At 36.4% G+C, this 26,723-nt stretch overlaps 2 protein-coding genes across 2 annotated transcripts; one reads left to right on the top strand and one right to left on the bottom strand.

Moving 5' to 3' along the window:
* Positions 1 to 6,782: 6,782 nt before the first annotated feature.
* LOC131153658 (metal transporter Nramp7.2-like) lies at positions 6,783 to 11,713 on the top strand. Its single transcript, XM_058106112.1, has 12 exons — positions 6,783 to 7,118; positions 7,343 to 7,383; positions 7,465 to 7,543; positions 9,219 to 9,323; positions 9,405 to 9,514; positions 9,635 to 9,816; positions 9,932 to 10,001; positions 10,220 to 10,393; positions 10,523 to 10,627; positions 10,705 to 10,836; positions 10,958 to 11,053; positions 11,187 to 11,713. Exons 1-12 carry the CDS (start codon positions 7,013 to 7,015, stop codon positions 11,508 to 11,510), a joined length of 1,524 nt encoding a protein of 507 aa, XP_057962095.1. The 5' UTR covers positions 6,783 to 7,012; the 3' UTR covers positions 11,511 to 11,713.
* Positions 11,609 to 18,938, bottom strand: LOC131153666 (probable glycosyltransferase At5g03795). Its single transcript, XM_058106119.1, has 6 exons — positions 18,574 to 18,938; positions 18,210 to 18,494; positions 17,018 to 17,304; positions 14,040 to 14,272; positions 12,125 to 12,282; positions 11,609 to 11,924 (listed from the first exon to the last, which is right to left on the bottom strand). The coding sequence occupies exons 1-6, from the start codon at positions 18,775 to 18,777 to the stop codon at positions 11,823 to 11,825; spliced, it is 1,269 nt and encodes a 422-aa protein (XP_057962102.1). The 5' UTR covers positions 18,778 to 18,938; the 3' UTR covers positions 11,609 to 11,822.
* Positions 18,939 to 26,723: the final 7,785 nt, after the last annotated feature.

Genomic DNA, 26,723 nt, shown 5'->3' on the forward strand with positions numbered 1-26,723 from the left:
GATTCATCGACGAGACACGTCACTTCATCGACGAGTCTTTCACAAAATTCATCGACGAAGTCCTGTATTCGTCGACGAAATTTAGGCTACCTCGGACCCCTCTTGGTACTTTCTCGTCGACGAAACCTTGTGTTCGTCAACGAAATTCTGAAGACCTTCGTCAACGAAACCCTGTGTTCGTCGACGAAGCCTGGAAATTTTCCTTCTATTTCTGTTTCTATTTCCTCTCCCTTTTTATTATTAAATGCTATTATTCGGGTCACTACACAATCTCTCCTTCAATAGGCTAGAGTTCGCCTTTCCAAACGATACCCCACGCTTGGTCCAACAACGATTCAAAGGCCTGAACTGTGTACAAACACAAGAACAAATTTGGTGTACAAAAACACTCTCAACAAGAGCAAATTAGTACAACAATAAAGCACAACTATATACTTGAATTCAAAATAATAATAGAAAGAATTTGAAGCCTTAGAAGTATATCACCGTGAGCTTTCTTTCTTGATTAAAAGAATTCAGAATATGCTCAGAAATTTGTGAGAGTTTCACAGAAAAACTCAGTAGGGAACTTTAGAGAGTTTGAGAGCAAGAGAGCTTTCAGAGTTTTGAGAGCAACAAAGCTTTGATTGTTGTGTATTGCTTGGTGTATTGAACTCTTAGCCTTGGGGGTATTTATAGATGTTTAGAAAGGAGTATTTCATGTTCCCCGAGTGACTTGGAGTGTTTCCCAAGTTTTCATAACGTTTAAAATTCAAAAACTCAATTTTGGAAACTTCCCATTATTTTAAAATTTTGAACTCTCGAAGAATCAGTTGACTAGGTGCAAGGAGTCATTCGCCTGGATCATTAAAACACTAAGAATTTCAAAGGCCATAAGGAGTCAGTCAATTGGGTCGTTACAAGTCAGTCTCCTGAGTCCTCTCAGGTTCTCTTAAAATCATTCTATTTATTTGTCAATTGCTTGGACCAACACTATCAAGCGCCTGGACAGACCAAAAAACTGAATTTTAATTTTGTTTCCAAATTCTTTTTACTCTTTTGCTTTCCCCAAAATAATTTAAGACTTTTGAAAAATATTTTCCAGGGTTTTTCAAAATATGTTCTCTAAGTCAATGAGTTTCTTAAAATGCTTCAAATCCAATCATATCATGTGATAACCCGATTTTTCTATCATTTTTTTTTCATACAATAATAAATAATAACATTTCATCATTTACCACATATCCCTAATACCATATATCAATATAGTCCGACCCGAAATCGGATACTGGATATCTGACCATCAATACACACAAACCATGCAGCAGAATACATAAAGTGTTTGGGTCCCAAAATATGATACCAAAGTGTTATAACCTCTACACACATATATATATACATCCTCGAAAATCCAAAAAATACTCTGGGGATTATACAAGTCATATCCCCAACTCTAAAATACTTACCCTAAATACTAGGGTAACAGGACCTCCTCTACCTTGGAGCTCTCTCTACTCGTTTGTCCTGATTTTCTGAAAAGTTTAAATTCTGGGTGAGACACCTCTCAGTAAGACGGAATAAATTATTGACAGTGTGTGGCACATGAGTTTTAATATATTATCAAATTCATTTAAATAATTATAACAATTGAGAAAATATACTAATATGTACTCATAATCATAAATATAAGACATAGTGTCATAAACTTTCATATCATTTTCATAATCTTATACATAAACTTTCATATCTCATATCATATACATACTCATTCATTTCTTATATCATATATGTACTCTTTCATTTTTCATATCCATAATCACATTCTAGCCCATGGGTATCCACCAGCATATAACACAACACGTTTGTAACCCATGGCTGTTCATTTCTCGTATCATATCTCATTTTCATAGTCTAGCTCATGAGTATCCACTAGTATAAAATACACTACGCGTCTGTAACTTATGACTGATCATTTCACTTTTCACTTTTCATAAACATTTTCTAGCTCATGAGCATCCACTAGTATAAAATACACTACGTGTCTATAGTTCATGGCGGTTCATTTTCGTGTCTGTAATAAGAAACCATCCTGAGGATAATCACATCGTTATGTATTCACCCCACATGACCAGGTTGTACGACCCGAACGCTAGACCTAAGGGCGGTTGGCCTACCTAGTTAGATCAAAACAGGAAACGCGTCTGTAGTATGATTGGCCTACCCAATCTAGGTCTGGACCCCAAGGGGTAACACAACCCTTCACAGGCCCAATTGATAGTCTCGCCACACTCTATTCAAGATGTGTGGTTGCACTAACACAATATCTAGAAACGGCACCGTGCTCTCTATATATCTATGGTTCATCAGGGTTCTCATTTCTATATTTTTATATTCATATTTCATCATGTTTATACATCTCATTATATCTATTCGATTCTTATCATTTCTGTATCATTCTCCTCATTTCTGTGTGTATCTTATCTCATGTCTGTATATTTGTCAGTTCAACATTTCTATATAAAACATCTTGGTGTATATCACATATCCTCATTTTCAATATAAAACATATCCTTATTTCTCATGTCCTCATTTCTGTAAAACATATATTTATATCACCTATATCGTCATTTCTCAATAGAAACATAATTGTATATCACATTTCATTATTTCTCATTGAAAACATATCTATATAACCCATTTTCATCATTTCCCAGTAAAAGCATATCTGTGTATATATCTCATCTCATATCTTCATATTTGAATAAAACATTTCAATATATATCATAATATCATTTCTTAGTGCAGATCACATATTTCAGTTTCAATCACATTCCCAGTATAAATCTATTATTTCATATTCCTCATGCCACACAATTTTGTCTGATAATCATAATATAATAATCACAAGGAAAATATCCATATTCTCAATTTTACATACTTTAATCAACTAGTTAATTTTCTAAAAAATATCTGTTATAATTTATTCCCCTTACTTGCTTACTGAGAGGGTGCTTGCTAGGATCTTTAAACCACGCCCGCGGCGTTCGGAACTTAAAACCCTGAAATCATATTTTTCCAATTCAATCAACTCAACCCCAAAATTATAATCATATTCACATTTCCAAGGCTCATATACTCCAAATAACCAGTTACACTGTAAAACAATCGATAATTCATCTCCCTTACCTTAACTTTGGAGTAGTGCCTGAAAATTCCAAACCAACAATCTGCTCTGAATAACTTACTAAGGGTTGCTCGTACGACCCTATGGTGGTGTTTGATTGTTGAATTGGGCTGTAATCGGAGCGAGATCGAAGAGAGAAGGAGGAGGGTTTAGAGAGAGAAAAGAGAGAGAGAGAGAGAGAGAGAGAGAGAGAGAGAGAGAGAGAGAGAGAGAGAGAGAGAGAGAGAGAGAGAGAGAGAGAGAGAGATTTATTTATTTATTTTTGTTTAAATGAAATGAGCTACAAGATTCCCTTTTAATTCACCACTGTTAAACAAAACCATCGACAGTTTTCTTGTGGACTTCAAAATCGTAGACCATTTGGTCTTTAACCAAGCCATTTTAACTGTTTACCCATTTACTTGGCTACGGTAACACATAACTGTCGATGATTTTTCTAAGCTCCATGAAACCGTCGATGGTTTGGTCTACACCAAACCAAAAGTCCTCTTTTCTTTATTTTTATTATTATTTCAATTTTGAGGGTCTCTACATATCATCATTTGAATGAAGTACTTACATAGAGACTCTCTTAAGATTTTAAACATATTCTAAGTTTGGAGTTTTCATGCTTGTCATTTGCTTATACCATCTTGCCTTTGAGCTTTAACTCTCTAAGCTTCTTCAATTCTCTAAGCTTTCATCATGTCATCTTTGGAACTTATGCTTTCATGTCCTCTAAGCTTTTATTCCCTTTTGTAGTCTTGTAATGAGTTTCATGATTAAAGACCTGATTCGTGAAGTATCATCACTTTCACCAAAACATGTTAAATTAACTTTAATTTGTTATCATCAAAATAAGATTAGTAAGTCATGTCAGGCCAACATTACATATATAATATTGACATTTAAAAAATAATTATTTATTGTAAGAAAATTTATGAATTCCAAGGTTGCATTAACTAGATAGTCATAGATCACATCATTATAAAAGAAATTGCCAATTAACTAAAGATTTGACAAATTCGGTTGGATAACTATCATTATTATACAAATTCGATTAATTTATTCAAGATTTATATTTGGGGATTTACCATTTAAAAAAATCGTTGCCTATTGCACTACTTCTTTGAGAGAGAGAGAGAGAGAGAGAGAGAGAGAGAGAGAGAGAGAGATTTTAGTCATACCAACCTTTTGGTTAATTTTTTCAAATCACACAAGTATCCAATCTCCAAGAATACCCAAAGATTTTCATCTTAACTGTACATTTTATCTGTCACTTCTTAAGATCATATATATATATATAATGGACATGAATCTTAATTAGTGTCTCAATTTAATAGAACTCTTTCTATTTAGTTTGAACTATAAAACAAGATGAGAGGCTACAAAGAAGTGGGAATTTCAGTTTTGTGTTGAAATTTTACTACTAAGCTTTTCTAAATTTGGAGATAGAACATGAAATTTTGAGTTTTGTGGTGTAGAGGATAAAACAAAAGAGACGGTGGTGTAGCTATGGTCATCATTGAGGCCATGAGTTCAACACAATGTCTCAAACCCTTGATCTTGATGAGATTCATCGGATTGGACTAAGCGTTTGGTTCACAAGACAGTAACTAGTGGTTAATTTACCAACTTTATATTATGGGCTTAGGCTATATAATGGGAGTTAGCTCATCTCCAATCCCATATTTCTTTCCATGGCTCCTAAAGTTCACAACATAAACCTTAACATAAAAACATTTAGTAGGCTCTTTAACCCTTGAGAAGTCTCTTAAAAAGACGTGAAAGCTTTCAATCTCATCACTATTATGTGCTTGCTACATCGAGTAGTAATCAACTTAAAAATTTCAATACAGACATTGTAAATAGTTTATATGTATAAAGTAATTCATTTCCATGCCTATTTTTTATGTAATACAAGTAATGACTAATGTTGCTAATATATTTTCATATTCTCATCAAAAGATATTGGAAAGAGGAGTTCAAACTCCATGTTTAAAAATAATAATAATAATAATAAGATGGACAAAATTACAGTAGAGGGGATATAGTAATTAATAAAATGGAGAATGGAGACAAACGTACATGACTACCTTGATAGAAAATCAAACCTTTCAATTAAATTTTATTTTGTATACATTTAATAATTTGTATAGATAAAATTATTTCCTTTATTGTTGTCATAGTGAGGGACCAAAATATTAATTTGAATGGTTGTCTTGCACCAATATTGAATGTAGACCCTTGAATAAACATAAATGAGCTAATAAAAGAGAAAATGAGAGAAAAAGACAACATGAGGAAATGAGATGGAGAAGTTTGGACTTTTATTCTTAATAAAAGGATGAGGATATTTTCTAAATTTATAACCCTTTCCCTGAATAAATGTATTCACAATGTCATAGAAAGTTTTCAAATAAGAAGTTAATGCAAATTATAACTAGTACGAGGTATATATGTTTTTCTTATAATTTTGCTCATTTCACATTCATAGAGTTACAAGTAGAAATATTTTGATAGACATCTCAATGGTTAAAGTTTGTAACTTTTATATTGAATGTTTCAAGTTTGAATCTGGGGAGGGATGGTGAGTTCAGACCTAGTATGAACCTCTAATGAACTAAAAAAACATTTGAACAAAAAAGAGTTACAAGAGAAAGGTAGGTGTACTAGTGAGCCTTGCTTATATACTCATATATAATTAAACATATATATATATATATATATATATATATATATATATATGCAACGTCCTAAGAAAAATGTTCTTTTCTCAATTTTTATTTTTCGCAAGATGTTGCATATTTAACTCAATGGAAAAAGAAAAATATCATTTTTTTTTTTTAAATAGTAGTAGGAACATGTGTTTAAGAAATTAGAGCCCAAGCTAGGAGTTTAAATTTGGGTGAATTTGGTTGAGACTTACCACAAAATTGTATGAAGTTATTGTATTCATGAGTTCCATCCAAATCTACTGAAATTTATATATATATAGTCTTAAAAGTTAAATTTCATGCTTGCAAAGCAGTCTAAAGGTATTGATTACATGCACTTTTTTTTTTTTTTTCTACAATTCATATATAATATTTAAGACCTTTTTAATTAGTCACTCAACTAATTCATGAGAATAATGAGTCTGCTCAATCTTCATTTAAGAGCAGTACCCCTCAACCTCAAGACTTTTGAGTCTTGAATGAAAGGTATTGATATAGTCTTTAAAATTATATTTCATGCTTGCAAACGCAGTCTAAAGGTATTGATTACATACACATTTTTTTTTTCTACAATTCATATATAGTATTTATGACCCTTTTAATTAATCACACAACTAATTCAATAGAATAACAAGTCATTTAAGAGTAGTAACCCTCAGCTTCAAGACTTGAGTCTTGAACTTACCAACTAAGCAACAAATTAAATAAAGACAAACACATGCATGCATACATACATATATGTGTATATGCATATATATATGACAGGAACAAGATTAGAATCTTAATAGATGTGTACAGCGAAAGGTAGCAACCAAGCTAACTGCCGAATTAAAGTTTCCATTAATGTATAGGAGAGTACCCTTTCACTGCATGCTCCTCCTTTCATTGTGCATTATAATCTCTTAGCTTCCATCCATCCATCCGTCCATCTTTAGCTTGTGTATAAATTCAGATATGGGATTGGACATTCATGCATGGAGGATTAGAACTCAATAAGAAATCGAGTGTACATTAACCAATAGTCACAAGGAAGCTATAGGAAGCTGCTGGTAGCCAGCTAGCTAGCAGTATATATATAGCAGTTACAATTATAATTATAATTATATAAATATAATTAATTAGGGAGATCAATCGATCGAGAATCGAGACATTAATGGCAGCTCTTGTTCAGATAGAAGAGACCCCAAAATGGAAGAAGCTCTTGAGCTTTGTTGGACCTGGGTTTCTGGTCTCTGTCGCCTACCTTGATCCAGGAAACTGTACTTAATTATACTACTCCCTCCCCACCTACTAATTCATACTTACTCCTGCATTATATAACTTCATAGTTCATTCTCTCTCTCACTCTCTCTCTCTCTCTCTCTCTCTCTCTCTCTCTCTCTCTCTCTCTCTCTCTCTCTCTCTCTCTCAGTTTTACAGTATATACAAAATGGTTTTCTGATTTTTCTTTGTTTTTTGCCAAATCGGATATACGGAAATGCAGTGGAGACAGACTTGCAAGCTGGGGCTAACCACAAATATGAGGTCTTCTTCTTCATCTTCTTCTTCTTCTTCTTCTTGGTACGTATATGCATTAATTTATATTTTGTGTACATATGTATGTAGTTGCTGTGGATCGTGGTGGTGGGGCTGACGTTCGCACTTATAATCCAGTCTCGAGCAGCAAATCTTGGAGTGTCTACAGGTCCTCCTCCGCCCATCTGTCCTCCGTGCTTTCACAAACACCTCCGCATATGCATTTATGTTGTGTGCGCGTTTGAGAGGGCCCTTAATTAATTTACACCTTCTATCTCCTTATCAAATTGGGAATTGAGTGATCATATGCATCGGAGGAGCCCATGGGTGGGCTTGATATACATGGATAAAACTTGACCCAATAGCTTAAGCCTATTAGGTTTTGAGTCCAACCATGTATATAAGCACCCATCATCTACTCAAATTTTTCAATGTGGGACAAGCTCACAAGTGAAATTCTCAACACATATCAACCGGAGTCGGCACTTGATGATGATAATCAGTGCATTCTCTTTTCATGTATATGCACAAAGCTAAAGCAGTTTAAATAAATAATAATGTATGATGGTTGGATAGCTAGCATATCAACAACCCCTGCTTCTGGCTTCTGGCCGGGGTCACCATTAGTACTTATTGTTAAGAGGAGTCCATGGGTGGGCTTAATACACATGAGTGAGCACTAACTTAACCTAAAAGCTTAAGTCTATTAGATTTTGAGCCCAACCATATATATAAGCACCCATCATCCATTCAATTTTTTCGATGTGGGACAAACTCACAAGTGGAATTCTCAGCAATCACCCCCTTGAATGGAAATCATCTTGCTCATGGGAGTAAGTCCAACACTCCAACAATTGTTCAAGTGGACCTTACCACCGCGCCTTACGTGTCTCGAATTACGCGCATTCCATATGCCTCCAAATCAATCATACTTCCACATCTTGACCCTATTCGAATCCATCTTCCAGGCCTAAATGATCCTTATTGGCATCGGTCACACACTTGATCCTCCAACTATTAGTAGATCAGGAGAATTAGCTTCACACCTCAACTTTTACAATGTCGCTCACCCAAAATTATGAACCGTTGACTCTGATACCACTTGGTTGGATAATCAGATCATAAATCAGAGATAAAATCACACACAGAACAACGCCAAGATATACGTAGTTTAACCAATTGTAGCCTACGTCCACGGCAAAGAACACTAGTGTATGTATTTGGGAAAATATAGAGGAGAAGGAGGAGACAAATCTCACTCAAACTCTCACAACTCTCCCTCTCTCTGCCTACACTAAACTCAATTCCCTCAATTTGTTCTTCACTTATGTGGTTTACATTCACAACACACACATATATATACATGGAGGAGGGAACAATCACTCAAACAATCACTCAAGAAATCAGCCAAAAATCATGCCCGAAATTCACTGCTGTCATGCTTGAAATTCACTCTTGATTTAGATGAGAAAAAAATTGTAGGAGATGGAGAAGACCTGGATATCTGCTCCCATATTTTCTGCCTTAATTAGGGTATGAACCCATCACTTATTACATTACAGTCTCAGATCAAATGTGTACTAAGAAGATTTTAGATTGATAAGAATGGTTTGGACTCCAACCATATGAGGTGTTTTTTATAGGATAAACTCATGAGGTCAATAGGTCAAAGCAAACAATACCACATCCGAATTGGACCCAAGACCATTACAAGAAATGAGTTTCTTCCTTATTTTTCCTTTCATTTTCGTTGCCCACATAAAATTCTTGATCCAAATGGATTGTTAAGTAATTAAATATTTTGTGCTTCTTTTATATGTGTGTGCACGTGCGTATATGTATAGGGAAGCATCTGTCGGAGCACTGCAAGGCTGAGTACCCAAATCTTGTAAATTACTGCCTCTGGATACTAGCTGAGATTGCGGTGATTGCAGCTGACATCCCTGAAGGTCTGCTATATACATAACAACTAATATATATGATTATTTATGGATATACTTAACTGATTTGCATATGTAAATTACTTACAGTGATAGGGATAGCATTTGCTCTGAACATCCTTTTTGAGATACCCATGTGGGGTGGGGTGCTGCTGGCTGGCTTCAGTACTCTTCTCCTTCTTGGATTGCAACGATATGGCGTGAGTGCACTGTCCAATTCAAACTTATTTAGTTGTTCTGTACTAATTATTTCTTTTTCTATTTCAGTATTTTTATGCTTTATACTTTGTCTTTGCGAACTGTTAATTAATCAATGGCAGATAAGAAAGCTAGAGGTGGCAATTGTGATTCTGGTGTTGGTTGTGGGTGGCTGCTTCTGCAGTGAGATGGTCCGGGCCAACCCTAATCCTAAGGACATCTTGTTTGGAATGTTCATCCCAAATTTGGATGGCCACGGTGCCACCAGAGATGCAATCGCTCTCCTAGGAGCTCTGATTATGCCGTAAGTAGTTAATTATTTCCACCCCAGTACCTTATTCCTCTCTCTCTCTCTCTCTCTCTCTCTCTCTCTCTCTCTCTCTCTCCCTCTCCATTTGATTTGCTTCCTAAAATTGCAGGCACAACCTATTTCTTCATTCAGCATTAGTTATATCGAGAAAAATCCCCCTCACGTTCGAAGGCATTAAGGTAAGTAACTGAAAACTTCAACTGTGCCGATCGATAATGTTTGTTGCAGCTTAGGGGTTAGAATCTTTTCCCGTTATCAGGGAGAGGAGGTGGGACAGCCACTTGATAGTTGGCTTGGTCGCAAAGGGACTCGGACACAATTATTGTCGAAAATAATGAGAACCAAAACCTTCAATAATGTAGTTGAATTGAGCAATTAATTAACCATGTACGTGCAGAGTGCGAGGAAATACTTCCTGATAGAGAGTGGACTGGCATTGTTCATTGCATTTCTCATCAATCTGGCAGTAGTATCGGTGACTGGTAGTGTTTGCTCCAATCCAAATATCACAGCACAAAACAAAGCCCATTGCCAGAATATCACCCTTGAATCTGCAGCTTTCTTGCTCAAGGTCAATCCATCCTCCATAATACTCTCTTCCATCCCATCATCCATAACAATTTGAATATGAAAACTTCAAATTAATCAATATCTATAAACTTTCTAGTATGGGAACTTGAAATTGAATTGATCATTATAGAATGCTCTGGGAAAGTGGAGTTCGAAGCTTTATGCGGTGTCCTTGCTTGCATCGGGTCAGAGTTCAACCGTCACAGGAACATATGCAGGACAGTACATTATGCAGGTGCTTGTCGATTAATTTTCAGGCCAGATTTCTGCAGAGGACTGATTAACCCTTTTGGATGTCATGTATGTCTGCAGGGTTTCCTAGACTTGAAAATGAGGGTGTGGCTGAGGAATTTACTCACTAGATGCATTGCCATTATTCCAAGCTTGGTGGCCTGCCTCATTGGTGGATCCTCTGGAGCTGCAAGGCTCATCATCATTGCTTCTGTAATGCTCAAATCCATTTGATAAAAACACACACATACACACACTGATTTATCATGACATACACACGCGCACATACAGATTTATCATCATTATGGTTAATGCAATATTGTTTGGTTTCCAGGTGATACTATCATTCGAGCTACCATTTGCATTGATTCCTCTCCTCAGGTTTACAAGCAGCAAAAGCAAGATGGGACACCATAAGAACTCTGCAATGGTGAGATTCTCAAACTCTTTTCTTTACTTTAAGCCTTTTGCCCAAGTAAAAGGTTATGCCAAAGTAACCTCAATCCCTTTCCAACAATGTGGCGCTGTTTCTTGGCATTATTCACCTGTGATCTCAATTATAGGTAAATCTAGTTTCATGGCTCTTGGGGCTCTGCACAACTGGGATCAACATGTACTTTCTGGGTACAAGTTTAATGGGATGGATGACAGATAAGAAGTTGCCCAAGGCTGTGTCAATCCTTGCGGGGGTTCTGCTTCTTCCAGTAATTATGTTTTATGTTGTAATATTGGTCTACTTGGCAACAAAAACAGAAACTTCCCCTGCCAACTCCAATTACTTCGTGATGAATATTGCTAGAACTGAGCAAAGAGGGATTGAGAGCGGCCTGGATTCCATCAGCACTGGGATATCCCATGAGATTGAGAAGGTAGATATTGCAACATAAAGGACAATTGAGCCCTTCATCCCTGAATGTATGTAAGGAATGCTATCATTCAACGTATTGTAGACATTCAGCTTATTGGAACAATTAAGGGAAGCAAATTGCAATAAAAGAAAGCTCTAAATAGAAGTAACAGCATTCCTTTGAACCAACCATCTATGTAAAGAACAAATAAATGGTGAATTTCAGTAGTTATGACCTAAAAATATTCCCAAGCAACTATATATGCGTTAATTTACAAGCTTTTTAGATTGCCAATTAGCAATCTTCATCAGGGAATGAAAAAAAGGAAAATGGATCGTATTCTCTAGCAGTTTAGTACTTGATGACATGATGGCGCAACCATAGATCATACATGATCATATGGAATGCATCATATCTGATTGGAGGTGAATTCCATTGGAAGTGCTTTTGGACCTGAAAGAATATGCCACAAGAACAAATTCACATCAGTTGAAGCAAGCTAATTGTTTCATAGAAAAAAATGGGGGAGATTTTGGTTTTGGTGGGGGTAGAAGGGCTTAAATCTTTGCATCTTCGGAGAAAAAAAAAACATGAACACACATAAAAATATGCATATGTTAAATACCATCACACTTTTATCAAAAGGCTTCTACCTTGACCAAGTTGTGATGAAGTTTAACAAATTCCTCCTCTGTTATGTCCTTGAGAATCTGCTTAAGCCGATACACATCACGCTCATTGAGTATGACAGAAAATTTTCGCCAATCAAGAATGTCGTTGAATGGAAGATCATAATAATTGGACAAAATTACTGCAGACAAGGAACCCAAACCAATTAGAAAGAAAATTTGGAAGGCAAGTCATATGGGATAACAGCCACAAGTGGGATGAGGGGAAGGAGTGGGAGTGTTGGGAATCTGAACCCCAAGTATGTTACATGCAATTGCACTATAATTTTGTAAAATTACACCCACAGTAAAATTTGGAAAATTACTTTAAAGTGCCCACAGATTTCTAATATTATCTACATAATCACTATAGTTTGCCATTGAATTTTTCATGCTTGACTACTGCACTGCATAAACAATCAACAGCAGCAAATAATAGAGAGCAGAAATATAAGATTATGTGTGACTTATGGGGCAAAACCACGTATTTATGCAAATAAGATGCTTATAAGTTGAAAAGTTAAAAAGCATCTTAAGAATTTCTGCAAGAAAATACCAAAATATTTTCACATCTGCCTCAACACTGATGTTCCAGGTTCTAGTCTTGTTGCCCACATTTATTGTGTGGTGTTTAAAAATTATTACATTCCCCATTATAGGTGTTATTTATCGATTGTGTATCTCTCCATGTGCTGTTGGGCTGCACGTGCGGGAGTGAATGAAAGCTTGATATACATTGTTGGCCCACAACCTAATAGCTTAAGCTTTTAGGAAAAGTGGTAATCTAACATATACATAACATGTTGGAAGACAACATTATTTCACACAGTTCTGCACCTTCTATTGCTGTGATAAGGACAATCCAACATCTGACGCAGCTCCAAAAATACACCTTCCCAAAGATTGACTAAGACACACCCTGTTGTAGATTCCTACCTCCCCTATCAGCATGGGTTTAATAGGCAGTGTCCCCTATCATTATTCTGGGTAGAAGCCCATGACAGCAGGGATTAAGAAGCAATTCAATTTCCCAGAGCTATCCATGTTTTTTTTAACAAGCTTATTTATATTCTTTATATAGTTGGATACTTGGTGATCACTGGGAAGAAAGTTCTTTAGAGCCCATAAAACAGTATTCATTTTCCAATTTTAACTTTCCAAAGGATTTTGAAAATGCTAGCTTGGTTTTCACTTTTCTAACATTTGCATTAAAAAGGTAGAAAATAAAGGATTTGTTTCATTAAAGAAAACAGCTTTCATTTTTCATTTCTGGATTTCCAAATAATCACAAAATCACGCTTTGTTTTCCAATTTTCCAAAAATCATATAAGATATCAGAAATCTAATAAACAATAAAAAAATATCTTTTGACTTTCCTATGTAAATTTTAAAATTTGGAAAACAAGGTGGCATTTCTGCAGTTATTTGAAAATTTAAAAATGGAAAATAAAACTATTTTCCACAAGTGAATAGTGCCAAAACTTCTAATTATTTTCTTTTTTTTTTATACACAAATATTGAAAAACTGAAAAATAAGCTAATTTTTTTTTTCCCCTGTAGTTCTTTGGAAAGCTAAAAATAAAAAATGAAAATTTTTTTCCAAAACTAAAAAGGTCCTTAACTTTAGAGTTAATAACTAACGTATGTACTTGACAGAGGAGAGGTGATAGAAGCATTGATTCTGTTAAGAGGCATTAAAATTCCAGAAGGAAATGCTTCTTATTTCTGCCAGTGAAAAACATAAACAGCCTGGAGTAGAAAGAATTCTTTGTTCTATTTATCTCTATTTTCATAATGTCTCAGGTATATAGTTTCTTGTCATGGACAATCTGTATGATTAAAATGAGAAGATGGAATTCAAACACTCATTCAAATAGCAAAGAAGTAATCTAATTCTTACCAGGAACACATCCATAATGGATTGAGTCTCCTATGCGAGCGCTGTTGACTTGGGAACCACCAGGGCATATGCAGAACTTAGTCCTGTAAAACTTCTTTTGATACACCAGATGTCCAGTAGCTCTATTAATTCTATTGTTCATAATATCAAGCTCTGTGTCATTCTCCCATACACGTGCTAGTACAACTCTAATTTTAGAGTTCCGATGACCAGCCCAAAAGCCAAGAGTTGTCCTGCAAAGCGAGCTTTTTGTTAACTTTGTTTAAGTAATCAACTTACAAATCTCGGTACTTTCCAATCACATAGAACATGTACTATTTAGCTCGTGTGTATATGTTAGCTTTCAAAAACTTATGGTCATCATTAAATAATAATAATAATAAATTAAAAAAAAAAAAAGGGAGCCCAGTGCATAAAGCTCCCGCGAAGGGGTGGACCACAATGGATCCATAGTACACAGCCTTACCTTACATATTTGAAAAAAAAGATCACGCATCAAGTAATACATAAAGACAGCATATCGAACTATATCAGATGAGAATACACTGTTCCCTTGTATACCCTTTACTACTGAAGCTCTAGAAATTTTAAACCAGGCCTCTGCTCTTGGTTCGATTTTATTACCGTGCATTTTTTGTATCTTTCAGTATTTCGGTAGCACCCCCCAAGTGCCCTACAAGGCAGAATATAGAATGAATGGTATTGGATGAGAGCCTCAAAGTGCAACGAACATGCTTCAAATATGTGGATTTTGGATTAGGTTATTTGTATGTTTTTCTTTTGATGACTACCATGCACGTGTGCAGGCTTAGAGAGGTGTTTGTCATCATCGTAATCATTGTTGGGTGGGGAAAAATTCAATGTGTACAAACCATATATAATTATAGCCACCATAAAATGCAACACTTACTGTTGCACTAAGGAAACAATTAATCACGATAACCAATAATTTGAAACAGATAAACACATAATATCAAACCATGTCAAATACAAATACTTTGTCCTCGAAGAATGAACTAATGGTATGGGATGAGACTGCCTCAAAGGACAACAAATGGGTTAAAAAATGGATTTCGGGAGGTTCTTTGTTCTAGATAGTTGGTGATGAAGGTCAGAAAACACCATTCACAGAAACCAGATAGAATTGCTACAAAGAATCCAATTCAGACAAACCACAGCTACTATGAAATACAACCATCACTGTTGCACTAAAGAAAACAAGGAAATGTTAAAATCCTGATAGGGAACTCCTACAAATTTTTTGAAATAAATGATTCAGAACATAATCAAAGTAACACATGAATATGGAGTACAACACAAATGTTTAACAAAATGCACAGGATGCAGAATAATGAAGTGGAGCTATGAATTCTTGAAAAATATTGGGAGAGCTAAAGACATGTTAAAATGAATGAGTCAAAAAGAACTTAGGAAAAAACAGCATGAATAAAGTCATCACAAGGATACCAATACCCTCGAGATGCTATCTATGAGCCCCAAGTTCAAGAAAATTATCACAATATAATCCAACATAAGTTACATAATAAGCCAGCTCAAACACAGAACTTCAGTAACCCTCCCCGGGGTTCAACAAGTTAACAAAATGTGGTCATCATCTTCATACTAGTCCAAGCTGCAAATTGAAAAATCATCCAAAAGAAGACCACTCTAGTTCCCACAAGTTTGCAGTTTGCACAAATTAAATCCACTGTTAGAGGCAAAATTTAGCCCAAAATTCAAGGTTAAAGTCAAACTTGCCAACATGATATTTTGATTCCAACAACAACAACAACAAGGAGATAAATTAGTGGACAAAAATCAGTGGGTTACTGCAAATTCCATCAGAGGGAAGATTTAGGCTTGGAAAGGCATCAAAGCCACCAAGGAGAAGCAGAAGACTCTGAGTCTCATCACTTTTCCATCTTTTGCTGTGCTTGGAAAGAAAGAAATAAGAGAGCCTTTAAAGATTAAGTTATCCCACTTCAGATTTGCACAGAGCAGTGATTGATGTTGTTTCCAACTGGCATAGTGGGAAATTGTGAATGATCATTACGTAATTCTTGATATTTATGACACTCTACAGAGTGGATGACTTTTTGTACCACAGGGGTGGCATCCCCTTGATGCCCAGCTAATAACAACAACAAACCAAGCCTTAAATTCCACTAGATGGGATCAACTATAAAAATCCTATCTACCAATTTACATGATCGCGGGCAATTCCCTCTGAAAAATTCAAGACTATTAAATCATTATTCATTATCTCATTCCAAGTTATTTTAGGTGGATGAGTGGTATAACATTAAAAGATAAAGTAAGAAACGAGCATATACACAATAATTTAGGCATAGCACCAATTAAAGACAAGATCAGGGACAAGCTGCTTAAATGGTTTGGACATTTAAAATGCAAGCCTAATAGAGCACCTATGAGAAGGAGTTAGTTAGTTTCTGGAATGAAAATGGGTAAGGATAGCCCTAAAATAACTTAAAATGAGGTAGTGAAGAAAGATTTAATAGCCCTTAATCTAATAGAGGAAAATGCTCTTGATCGGGTGAAATGACATAAAAAAATTCATGTAACCAACATGGGACTTAAGGCTTGTGGTTGTTGTTGTTGTTGTTGTTGTTGTTGTTTATCCATATCACAATGCACCCATCAAAGCTTCACAATGAATAATTACAGATTAGGCAAATTTTTCGTTAAATTCTAAATGGCAGATGGTTGGGCAAGGAATATATATATATATATATATATATATATATATATATATATATATATAGCTCAGAAATATACCAAAATTTGAGATAATAACCATACAATGCATTAGATTTCAGCATTAGATACATTTTCTACTCCCCTAACTAATTGAGAATCTGAAGGAAGAAAAGAATTTCCAGCAAGCTTCTGTTCAGAAGATAAAGTAATGGAACTTTCTTGACACATCATGATATCAACAGTTCACACACAACACATACCTGTTTTCTACATCATTGCCTCCAGCTGGAAGGGCAAATGGCTGCAGTATTTGAGGAAGAGCAACATCTTTGTGTGGAATAAATCCCACGTCATAGCTTGGCGAGCACACAACTCGAATTGAATTCTTAACAAGAAGCTGAACCCCTTCAGTAGCCCTTACACCAACATCATGACAAGTAACAAAAAAGTGATCTGCACCCAGGGTTCTGTTCCAAAAAGGATACTTTGATATTAAGCTCTCCACATAATTTTGGACAATGATGGTCATGTTTTCATAGGATGTGCCCTGTATACAACCACACAGCATTCATACAATAAGATAGGAAGGGGATAAATTCTTCTTAGAAGTAGGAGGAACTCTGTTAATCATATATAACTACATCACAATTTAGTTATACTTTGTTAACATCTGTTGCATTTTGGACACTGTTAAGTCCTTAGAAAAATCGGACAAGAGAACACACTGCGTGAAGTGCATAGTGCAACTATAAGGAAAAAGGCAACTAAATGTCCACAAAAAAACTCAAATAGGCAGGAATTACAAGCAGCATTTAAATAGAGCCCATGAAGTACGGTAAGCAGATCAAAATATAGCAAAGAAAAGGGCAACAACAGAGAAAACATATTTAAATTCTCTCCAGAAGTTTTTTTAAAAATATGGATGCAGCTAAAAGAATGATGCAGCCTGAATACCTAAGATAATGTTATGCTCCATTCATTTCAATTGACTATTACAAACATAAGCATTTCATACTGCCAAGTGTTATAAGTGCATCATTTCTTTCAAACTAAACTGTCCACTTTGGAGGCTTATTGAATCTCCTTCATAAGAAGCATAGACATGCACAATCTAAGATTGCCTAACTTTGGTGGTTATCACTAAGTCTTTGACTAGTCACAGACTGCATTCTGCACGTAATTTCAGACCTAGTTTATATGAGCTCTAGACATTTTTTACAGGAAAAAGCTCGCATTACACTGTCAGCATATCCAACTCTCGTGGATGAGAAACAAGCAAACAAACACATAGTATTCCCCTTCCTTACATTGACGAACAGTGAAAATTTCCCTTCACAAAGTGTTATATAAGGGAACGAATCATAACAATGCAAACACACAGCACTGTGCACATGTATCCCAAAGAGCAAACTATCACCAAAACCAAGACGCCCCAAAAGACAGAATTTATACCTTCCCTCGCATCTTGTGACAAGAGATCGGGATAAAGAACAAATGGGCCTGATCTGGATCGTCAGTGCGGAATCGAGACTCTCGAATATTTTGGAAGAAATACCCCTCGCTGGCGTACTTTCCAGTGAGCTTCCTCGGCGTCTGGTAGTACGTGTTGGGATCACCATCTGGATATATATAAACCTTGAAATTCTTCTCCATCTCCGCATAATTCAGCTTAAAAATCTCCGGATAATGATAAACATCCGAAAACTGATCCTCAGAGTCTTTCTCTCCAGCATGAACCTTCACACACCAAAAAAAACTAAAATCAGTGAGAAATTTCCCGGGAAACGAGGGAGTGAGGGAAAGGAGTAGAAACTACCTGAGGATGAGGAGAAGAGACTAAGACGTCAGAAGGGGAAGGAGAAAGGTAGAGGAGAGGGGAGTGGAGGGATTTTAGGGAGAGATAGGTGAAGGAGAGCAGGGTTAGGATGGCGAGAGTGAGGAGTGATCCGTGTAGGGAGCAGATAGGAGACGACGGTACCGCTGCCGGCAGCTGCGGTTGGGGAAGCTTTGCCGCCGACATGGCTTGGCGGGCGATTCAGATTGTGCGGTGGACCGACGGAGAAGTTGCGTTTTTTTCACTTTGGGGCAGTAATGTGAAAAGAAGAGGGAGCTGCGTGCCTGCGTATGGATGGCAAAACGGGTTAACGTTCCGATTCAGAAGATAGTAAACGGGTCGTGATTAAAAGGATTTAATAAATGGGTCACTTATTTAAAATAAATATATATATATTATTTATTTCAACATTTTTTAAATATTTTATATAAAATAACATTTATTTTTTTAATATAAAAAAAACACTCCTTTATCCAACAATAATTTTTTTTCACAAAATATAAATCTAAGCAGATTTGCAGTTTTATAAAACCATAATTTTTAAAATTTAAAAATACCACAACACATAAATACATACATACATATATATATATATATATAATATAAAATTCAAAACAAAAGATAAATATAAATAAAATTAACAAATATAAAAGGAATTCGCAATTTGGGCACAACTGCTGAATTTTGGAAATAATTTGTCATAATTCAAATAAATTCAAATCCAAAATTTGAATTTCATGTTGTCTATTGACATCATATATAGTTCACGATGATCATTTGAAACTAATATAAAAAAGAAAAATTAGGAAACTCCATTGGCCTCTGAAGCCTTTTTCAACACTCAAGTTAGTATCATGAAAATATATAAGTAACGTAATTACAATTTTTAATAGAATCTTCAACATGTTCCTTACCTTCTCTAGTGTGTACCTTTCATAGCTTCCCCTTGAGTCCCTTTTATATGCCCCAACTCTAAGGACAATTGAATCTTTCTACAAATAATGTCAGTGTAAGGATTTTGAGAATCCTCTCCTAGCTAATGACTTTGATGAGGAAGAATTTAAGTTCTCCACGCATAAAGGACATGAAGATTGAATTATGTTTCACCAATAATTAATATGTTATAATATATAGTAAAATAGTATATGGTTATCTTTTAATATACTTTTAAAATTGTAAAATAATTACTAAATTTTCTTATTTTTACAAAATCGACCTTGTCTGTGAATAGTCACTTATAAGTTGCAAAAGACTAGCTTAAATTACTTGTTGGTCTAACAAGGTTTAATCTTGTTTTGATGATAACAAATTGAGGTTACTTAACATGTCTATGCAAGTTTGAGTTTTAGAACTTAAGTGATCTTATGGTTTCAAGTGGATATGCTTGAAGAGTTTGAATGTAAAATCACACTTAAGGCTATGAGACATGATAAACATGAAGGTTTAATTCATGTGAGACATGAAGCTCATTGAAATGGTGCTTAAAGCTCAGAAGACATAGTGGAAGCTTCACAACATGAAGACTTAGACACTAAGACAGGAAAATCATATAAAAGTCTCATGTAAGTACTTCAAAACTCAATATTGATTGATTGAAGCTCCTAGGATGTAGGAACCCAAACCAAGAAAAAGAAAAGAAAATAAATAAAGGGAAGGAAATGCAAGGAAAGAATGGAGGTGGTTTGGTTTGGCACCAAACCGTCGACGGTTTGAGGTCATATCAGAAAATCGTTAACAGTTACAACTACGGAGAGTAATTTAAGTGTCAAACCGTTGACGGTTTCGTCAAGCTCAGGAAAACCGTTGATGGTTTCCCGCGGGCTAGCTCACTTATAAAAAAAAGTTAGCTCATTTTTTCTAGAAATTTTATTTCTCTCTCTCTCTCTCTCTCTCTCTCTCTCTCTCACACACACACACACACACCTCCCACGCGTGTCTCTCTCTCCCCCACGGCCTCCGAACGTCTCTTTCTCTTCCTTGCCTTGCCAACTCACTTCCCACGGCAAGTAACGGAAGTTGGGAATTCAGTTCAAGAATCTGTTAGACATATTTTCAGGAATAGATAAGGGGAATAAATTATGTCAGCTTTTTTTTGTATTTAAACCAATTAAAATTGAGTATATGGATTCTTGTACGTTGTATAGGATTTTTTGAATGATTCAGGCATATGAAGTTTATGGTTTTGATTATTATTAGTGTTTGGGGAAAAAATCAACGTGAATAGGGTTGATCATCTTCTTTTCATATAAAACCTGTATTTTGAGTTAAATTAAATTATGAAGATGGTCGGACCTAGTTTTTCAACGAAAACGTATTTTCCCGGGTAGTTCAGTATATTATGATTTATCAATAAAAAATTGTGTGGCATGAGATTTTTCTATACTTTTCGGCACAATTGAATTTGAGTATTTTATGGTAATATACAGTGAAAATGTGATTTGTACTGATTGATGGAAATACTGGAAATGTGATGAAAATTGTGAAATGACGATTGAATGTCGGGGTTTGATATGATGACTGCATTCCGAGGTTTGATATGATAGTTGTATGTTGGGTTTTGATGTGACGACTATATGTCGGGTTTTGATATGACAAGTTTTATACTGAATTATGAAATGAGTTATATAATATTTTTATTATTTAAATTGCATTATATGGTTTAAGAACCCTGAGGATCAGATGTGATGAGAGCATGGTATCATGGCTAGTATTTGAGATAGTGCAACTACATTATTCTGGATATAAGTGTTGGTAATGAAAAGTCGATTTGGCGACAGAAGGGTTGTATACCCGCCTGGAGTATAGACCAGGATAGGTAGGCAAATCAGACTTACAAACATGAGGTTTGACTTAGCCTAGTGGTAGGTCAGCCAGGGCTAGGTCTAGTATCCAGACCGCACAACCCGATCATGAGGGTTTATACATAATGATGTTGTATGTCCAAAAGGGGGTTTCTTCTATACATATATGTGAATTTATGTAAATGATATTATTTACTGAGTTGATTATATTATGAAGAAAATGTGTATTTCCAACTGCATAAATGTGAGTTATATTATACAAATGCTATATTTGTCAGCTAAAGTAAATTAAAGAATGGGTCTGATTTCACTGAAACTCATGCTAGCCACACCCTAATAATAATTTATTCCACCTTACTGATAAGTATCTCACCCCAGTAAATATATCAATTTTTTAGGACCAATAGGAAACCGAGTCTAGGAGCTCCGGGGTGGGACCTAGACGATCTAGCCGAGAGTGGGCTTGGTAGGATACTATTTTGTTATGTTTAGTTGTTTTCGAACATTTTGGTTTGTATAATGTTTTGGGAAAATTTTGGTAAGACTGGTTGAGAGTAATACCATAGTATGTATGGTTGTATAACTATATTTTGATTCCGTGGGGTGCATGTTTATATTAATTATGGAAGTTAATATTGTGATATCAGAGTTTTACTGAGATATTTATGGAATATTAGCACTCTGGGCCCCACTAGGTTCGGGGCACTATAGTTGTGGTATCATAGCCTAGGTTGCTAAGTTCTGCAGACTCTAGAGGAATAATACTACCAGAGTATAGGAATGAGTGGTGATAAGAGTAGGCAGTGGTGACCTGGGTATGGTAAAGTAGGTCAGGTATAGAGCGGATAGTGAATCAGAGTACTTGAGAGGTTGGGATTTTGTCTGGTAGCCTAGAGGCAGAATTCCCTTGACGGTCTTCTGTGGTTTTCTTGAGGCGACAGTCTCAAAAAAAATCACGGAAAACCATCAACAGTTTTGTTTATGAGTGGTAAGGCTGACCCTTGGATTGAGGAGTTGGAGGTCAAATGATTTATTTTGTGCAGGAAAAGTCTATCGGGAAGGGTCTAAGTATTTAGTACGGAATGTAGGGGAACTATATAGTTATAGCTAATTAGTTGTACAAGTAGTGTTCCGCCAATATAATTCTAAGAAAATTATTCTTGGCCCTACTTGCAAGATGGATCCCAGAGATAAGAATGTTGATGTTGGAGAGGATAATAATGTGGAGGATTTCAGCAAGGAAGATATCAATGTCTTGATAATACTGTGGGGTTTAGCCCAGCAGGTTAGGGCAGAGATGAGGTGAGAGTAAAGAGGGCATGACTACCCACCTGCAGACTGGGGCTATACCATCAAGCAGTTCACCTGTATGCATCCGTCGTCATTTGCAGGAGGAGCAAACCCGATCATGGCTAAGGATTGGGTCTAGGAAAATGAGGAACTTCTGGTTGTTCTACATTGCACCGATGAGCAAAGGGTGCATGTAATGACCCGAATAATTATAATATTTAAATGATAATAGAAAGGGAGGAAATATAAGTTGGAAAGGAAAAGAAAGAAGCAGCAGGCAAAGTTACAATTGGACTCGTCGACGAGGGTACATTTTGTCAATGAGAAAATACCAAGAGAGGTTTTGGGAGATTCTGAATTTCGTCGACGAGGAGAGATTTCGTCGACGAATTGCCTATTGCCATTGTCGACGAGGTGACGTGGCTCGTCGATGAAGGCCAGTGTATAAATAGTATTAAACGCGATTTTTCAGCTTAATCTTACCACATAAACTCTCTCTCTCACTCCCTTTGGTTCCCCAACTTTCCCTCTAGTTTTCTAGGTCCATTCTTCGCCAAATCGACGATCTGAAGCCACCACAACACTCCTGGGAAAGTTCTCTTCAAATCTACTGGAGTGAATTGTCGGTGGGGCTGAGTTGGGAACCATCCCAAATCCAAGGTAAGACTTTCTACTCAATATTTGGCTTTTTGACAGTTATAGAAAGCGTAGTACGCGTAATAATACTGAACTTTAGTTCTGGGAAGTATTGTTTTCAGGATATTAAACGGGGAACCCTGCGGGTGTAGGAGTATTTCTCTTAGGGGCTTTTCAAGAATCGAGTAAGGGGATAAACTAAGTTAGTTATTTTATGACAATGTATGTATATTATTATAGCATCTGATTTCGGGAAAATAAATATACTTATATATGTTATGTTTGGAAAATACTGCTGAAAATGATGGTATGTTTTAAATATACGAAAAACCTATTTCGTGTGGTATGAGTGGAATTTATAATGAAATATTGTATTCTAGGAATATGATAAAGATATGGATTTTTATAACGAAAAATCGGCGTACGGGCCAAGATTTTTATATGATTTTTTGACGTACAGGCCGAACTATGGATATGTTTGTTGGCGTACGGGCCGAGCTATGGATATGTTTGCTGGCGTACGGGCCGAGCTATGGATATGTTTGCCGGCGTACAAGCCGAGCTATGGATATGTTTTCTGGCATATGGGCCGAGCTATGGATATGATTTGCCAGCATACGGACCGAGCTATGGATATGTTTGTCGGCGTACAGGCCGAGCTATGTGTATGATTTGTGGGCGTACAAGCCGAGCTATGGATATGATTTGCCGACGTACGGGCCGAGCTATGGTAAAATATGAAATATCGGCGTATGGGCCAATGATTTTCATGATATACGTATATATGCAAAAAGATATGATTGATTTGATAATTAATGGTATGAAATATCCATATATCACAGTTTCATTATATGTTATATGATATCAGAACCTGGTTGGCTTGGTCTAGGCTAACACTTGCACGATACCAATGCTATGTGTTCATGATTTATCATGATATTTGTGTTAACGCCGTTGTACGGAGTGGTGTGAGATTGGATGGTCAATGTGGTTTTAAGAAGTGTGAGCACCCCTGGTGTACAGATCAGGTCTAGCAGACCCATCAGACTTACAGGCTGTACTCTTAACTTGGTAGTGGTCGGCCAACCATTGTCAGGTCCTGCCTTCGGGTCACACAGTCTAGTTATGTTGGGGTAATACATGACAACAGCCAGCTAACCTACTAGGAATGTTTTTGTATTATTATTATATGAGATGAGTTATGCTATGAGAATACAGTATGTTCTGTCATGTTGTGATTATACATATTTTCCCATAAATATATATACAGTTTTACTAGTTATGTTCATGATCATATATATATATATATATATATATATATATATATATATATATATATATATATATCATAGAAATGCTCATGTTGCCACACACTAGTGTTAGTTTATTTCCCTTACTGAGAGGTGTCTCACCCCGAATGTCATAAACATTTCAGGAGCCCCTTATAGGAGAGCAGGTAAAGCACCGCTGATTTAGTACTATTGATCTACCCTCTCTAAAGGGTAAGTTTTGGTAGGGACGGATTGATTTTGTGGAAAATGTCCCAAGGTCTTTCTTTTGGGATGTATATACTTAAATACAGTGGATGCAGTAACTCTGGTATTGAGATGGATGGTATTATGTGTATGATATTATGAGATGCTTATGATTTTATGTTTCCTACTGCTTAGGCTTCCGCATTGTGTTACTGTTATATCCCTGGTACCCACGGGTCTAGGTGGATTATGATCTGTTGAGTTTTGTGATATTGGTTTTTTTATATTATAAAAAAAAATATGTGAAATTAAGCAGGTCGTCACAGTGCAGTACGCTACTTTCAAGTTTTTTGGGGAGGCTAAGTGGTGGTGGAGAGCAGTGAATCTAATGGAGGATCAGAGGCCAAAACCTGCAGTTACTACCTAGAGCTGATTTAGGGAGATCTTCATCGTCGGGTACTTCCCCGCTTCCACCAGGGAAGCTAAGGCGAAGGAGTTTTGGAATCTGACACAAGGGCACTTGATTGTATAGCAATACGCGGCCAAGTTGATGGAGCTATCTCGCTTTGCCCCGTACATGGTCCCGGATGAGCCGAAGAAGGCCCAGAGGTTTGAAAGAGGTCTGAGGCAGGAAATACGCACGCAGGTGGTGGCATTTTAGGCCTAGAGTTTCTCTGAATTGGTGAACAAGGTCATGGTAGTGGAGGCCAATATACAGAAGTGTGAGGGGGTAACGAACCAGAGGAAGAGACCCCTGCCTGATGGGTTTCAGACTGGCACTAGTTGGGGTACATGGAGGAGACCTGGTGACTACGTGGGTTAGCGACCAGAGATGGAACCCCGAGCTCCTTAGGGAACTCAGTTGTGCCCTCTTTGCCCTAGTTGTCATCATAGGCATTGGGGTGAGTACCGGGGTAGATCAACTGACTGTTATCGATGTGGTAAACCTGGCCACATAGCATGAGACTGTCGTGCACCGATTAGTGATGCGCCCACACCTCATCAGTTTTAGGGATATAATCAAGCACCCTGAGGTGGCCACCAGAGGGGCATCGCCCAGGCGCGGGTGTATTCACTTACGCCGAGAAATGCTGTAACAACCTGCTAAATTAACGGGGTTTTTTTTTAATAATTATTGTGAAATTCCATTGTTCTTATATATTCATATATAAAACTAACCATCCACCTAAGCAGCAAGAAGGTAAAATCATATAACCACCACCATATATATGTACAATACCAGAGAGCTATAGTGTTCCCAAACTATACATATATGATTGTTTCCCAAAATACCCTCAACTGGGCTAGGGCTATACAGATATACTCCCAAAAATACTCACTCTACTGATAGGGCGGTACTGAAGCCCCTCTACTTGTGAGCTTGATCTGCTCACCTGGCTGGATCACCTGAAAAATATTAATTTAATGGCAAATGAGTTACTAGTGTGTGGCAAATGAGTTACAATACTATGAAAATATGTTTCTATATAATCATGTATAACTGAATCTGTAAATACAATACAAATAATATAAACCACCACCTTTTCTATGTTGCTTAACATATCTGTATTTTAGGTTTTTATACATAATACTTTTAATATATGTACGTATATTCCCTGTTTCTATGAAACTGTACATACATAATAATAACTGAAAACTTCTCTGGATGGATAACTGTATGTCATGATTTAACCCCTCATGACAGGGTTGTGCGACCCGTAGGCGGGATCTATCCTGGCTGACCGACCAGGATAAATCATTATACTCCGTCAATCTGATCAACCCTCCTTAACCTATATCTGATGGGGAGCCTGTCCACACGTGGGCACGATCGACCTACCTACCACGTATTATCTAAATAGGTGGTTGCACTCAATTCTGTATATAGCAACAGTACCGTGCTCTGTAAATTGTATCTGTAATGGTCCAT

This window comes from Malania oleifera, chromosome 1 (genome assembly GCF_029873635.1).
Source record: "Malania oleifera isolate guangnan ecotype guangnan chromosome 1, ASM2987363v1, whole genome shotgun sequence".
Lineage (NCBI taxonomy): Eukaryota > Viridiplantae > Streptophyta > Magnoliopsida > Santalales > Ximeniaceae > Malania > Malania oleifera.

Bases quoted from the DNA above. Each gene is read 5' to 3' on its own strand.
- LOC131153658 (XM_058106112.1), top strand. From the start codon at position 7,013: ATGGCAGCTCTTGTTCAGATAGAAGAGACCCCAAAATGGAAGAAGCTC. The intron at 7,384-7,464 runs GTCTTCTTCTTC...ATATGTATGTAG, and splicing joins GGGCTAACCACAAATATGAG to TTGCTGTGGATCGTGGTGGT. The intron at 10,394-10,522 runs GTCAATCCATCC...TGATCATTATAG, and splicing joins CTGCAGCTTTCTTGCTCAAG to AATGCTCTGGGAAAGTGGAG.
- LOC131153666 (XM_058106119.1), bottom strand. From the start codon at position 18,777: ATGTCGGCGGCAAAGCTTCCCCAACCGCAGCTGCCGGCAGCGGTACCG. The intron at 14,273-17,017 runs GTATGTGTTGTG...CTCGCTTTGCAG, and splicing joins GGCAATGATGTAGAAAACAG to GACAACTCTTGGCTTTTGGG. The intron at 12,283-14,039 runs GTAAGAATTAGA...CCTTGTCTGCAG, and splicing joins CCATTATGGATGTGTTCCTG to TAATTTTGTCCAATTATTAT.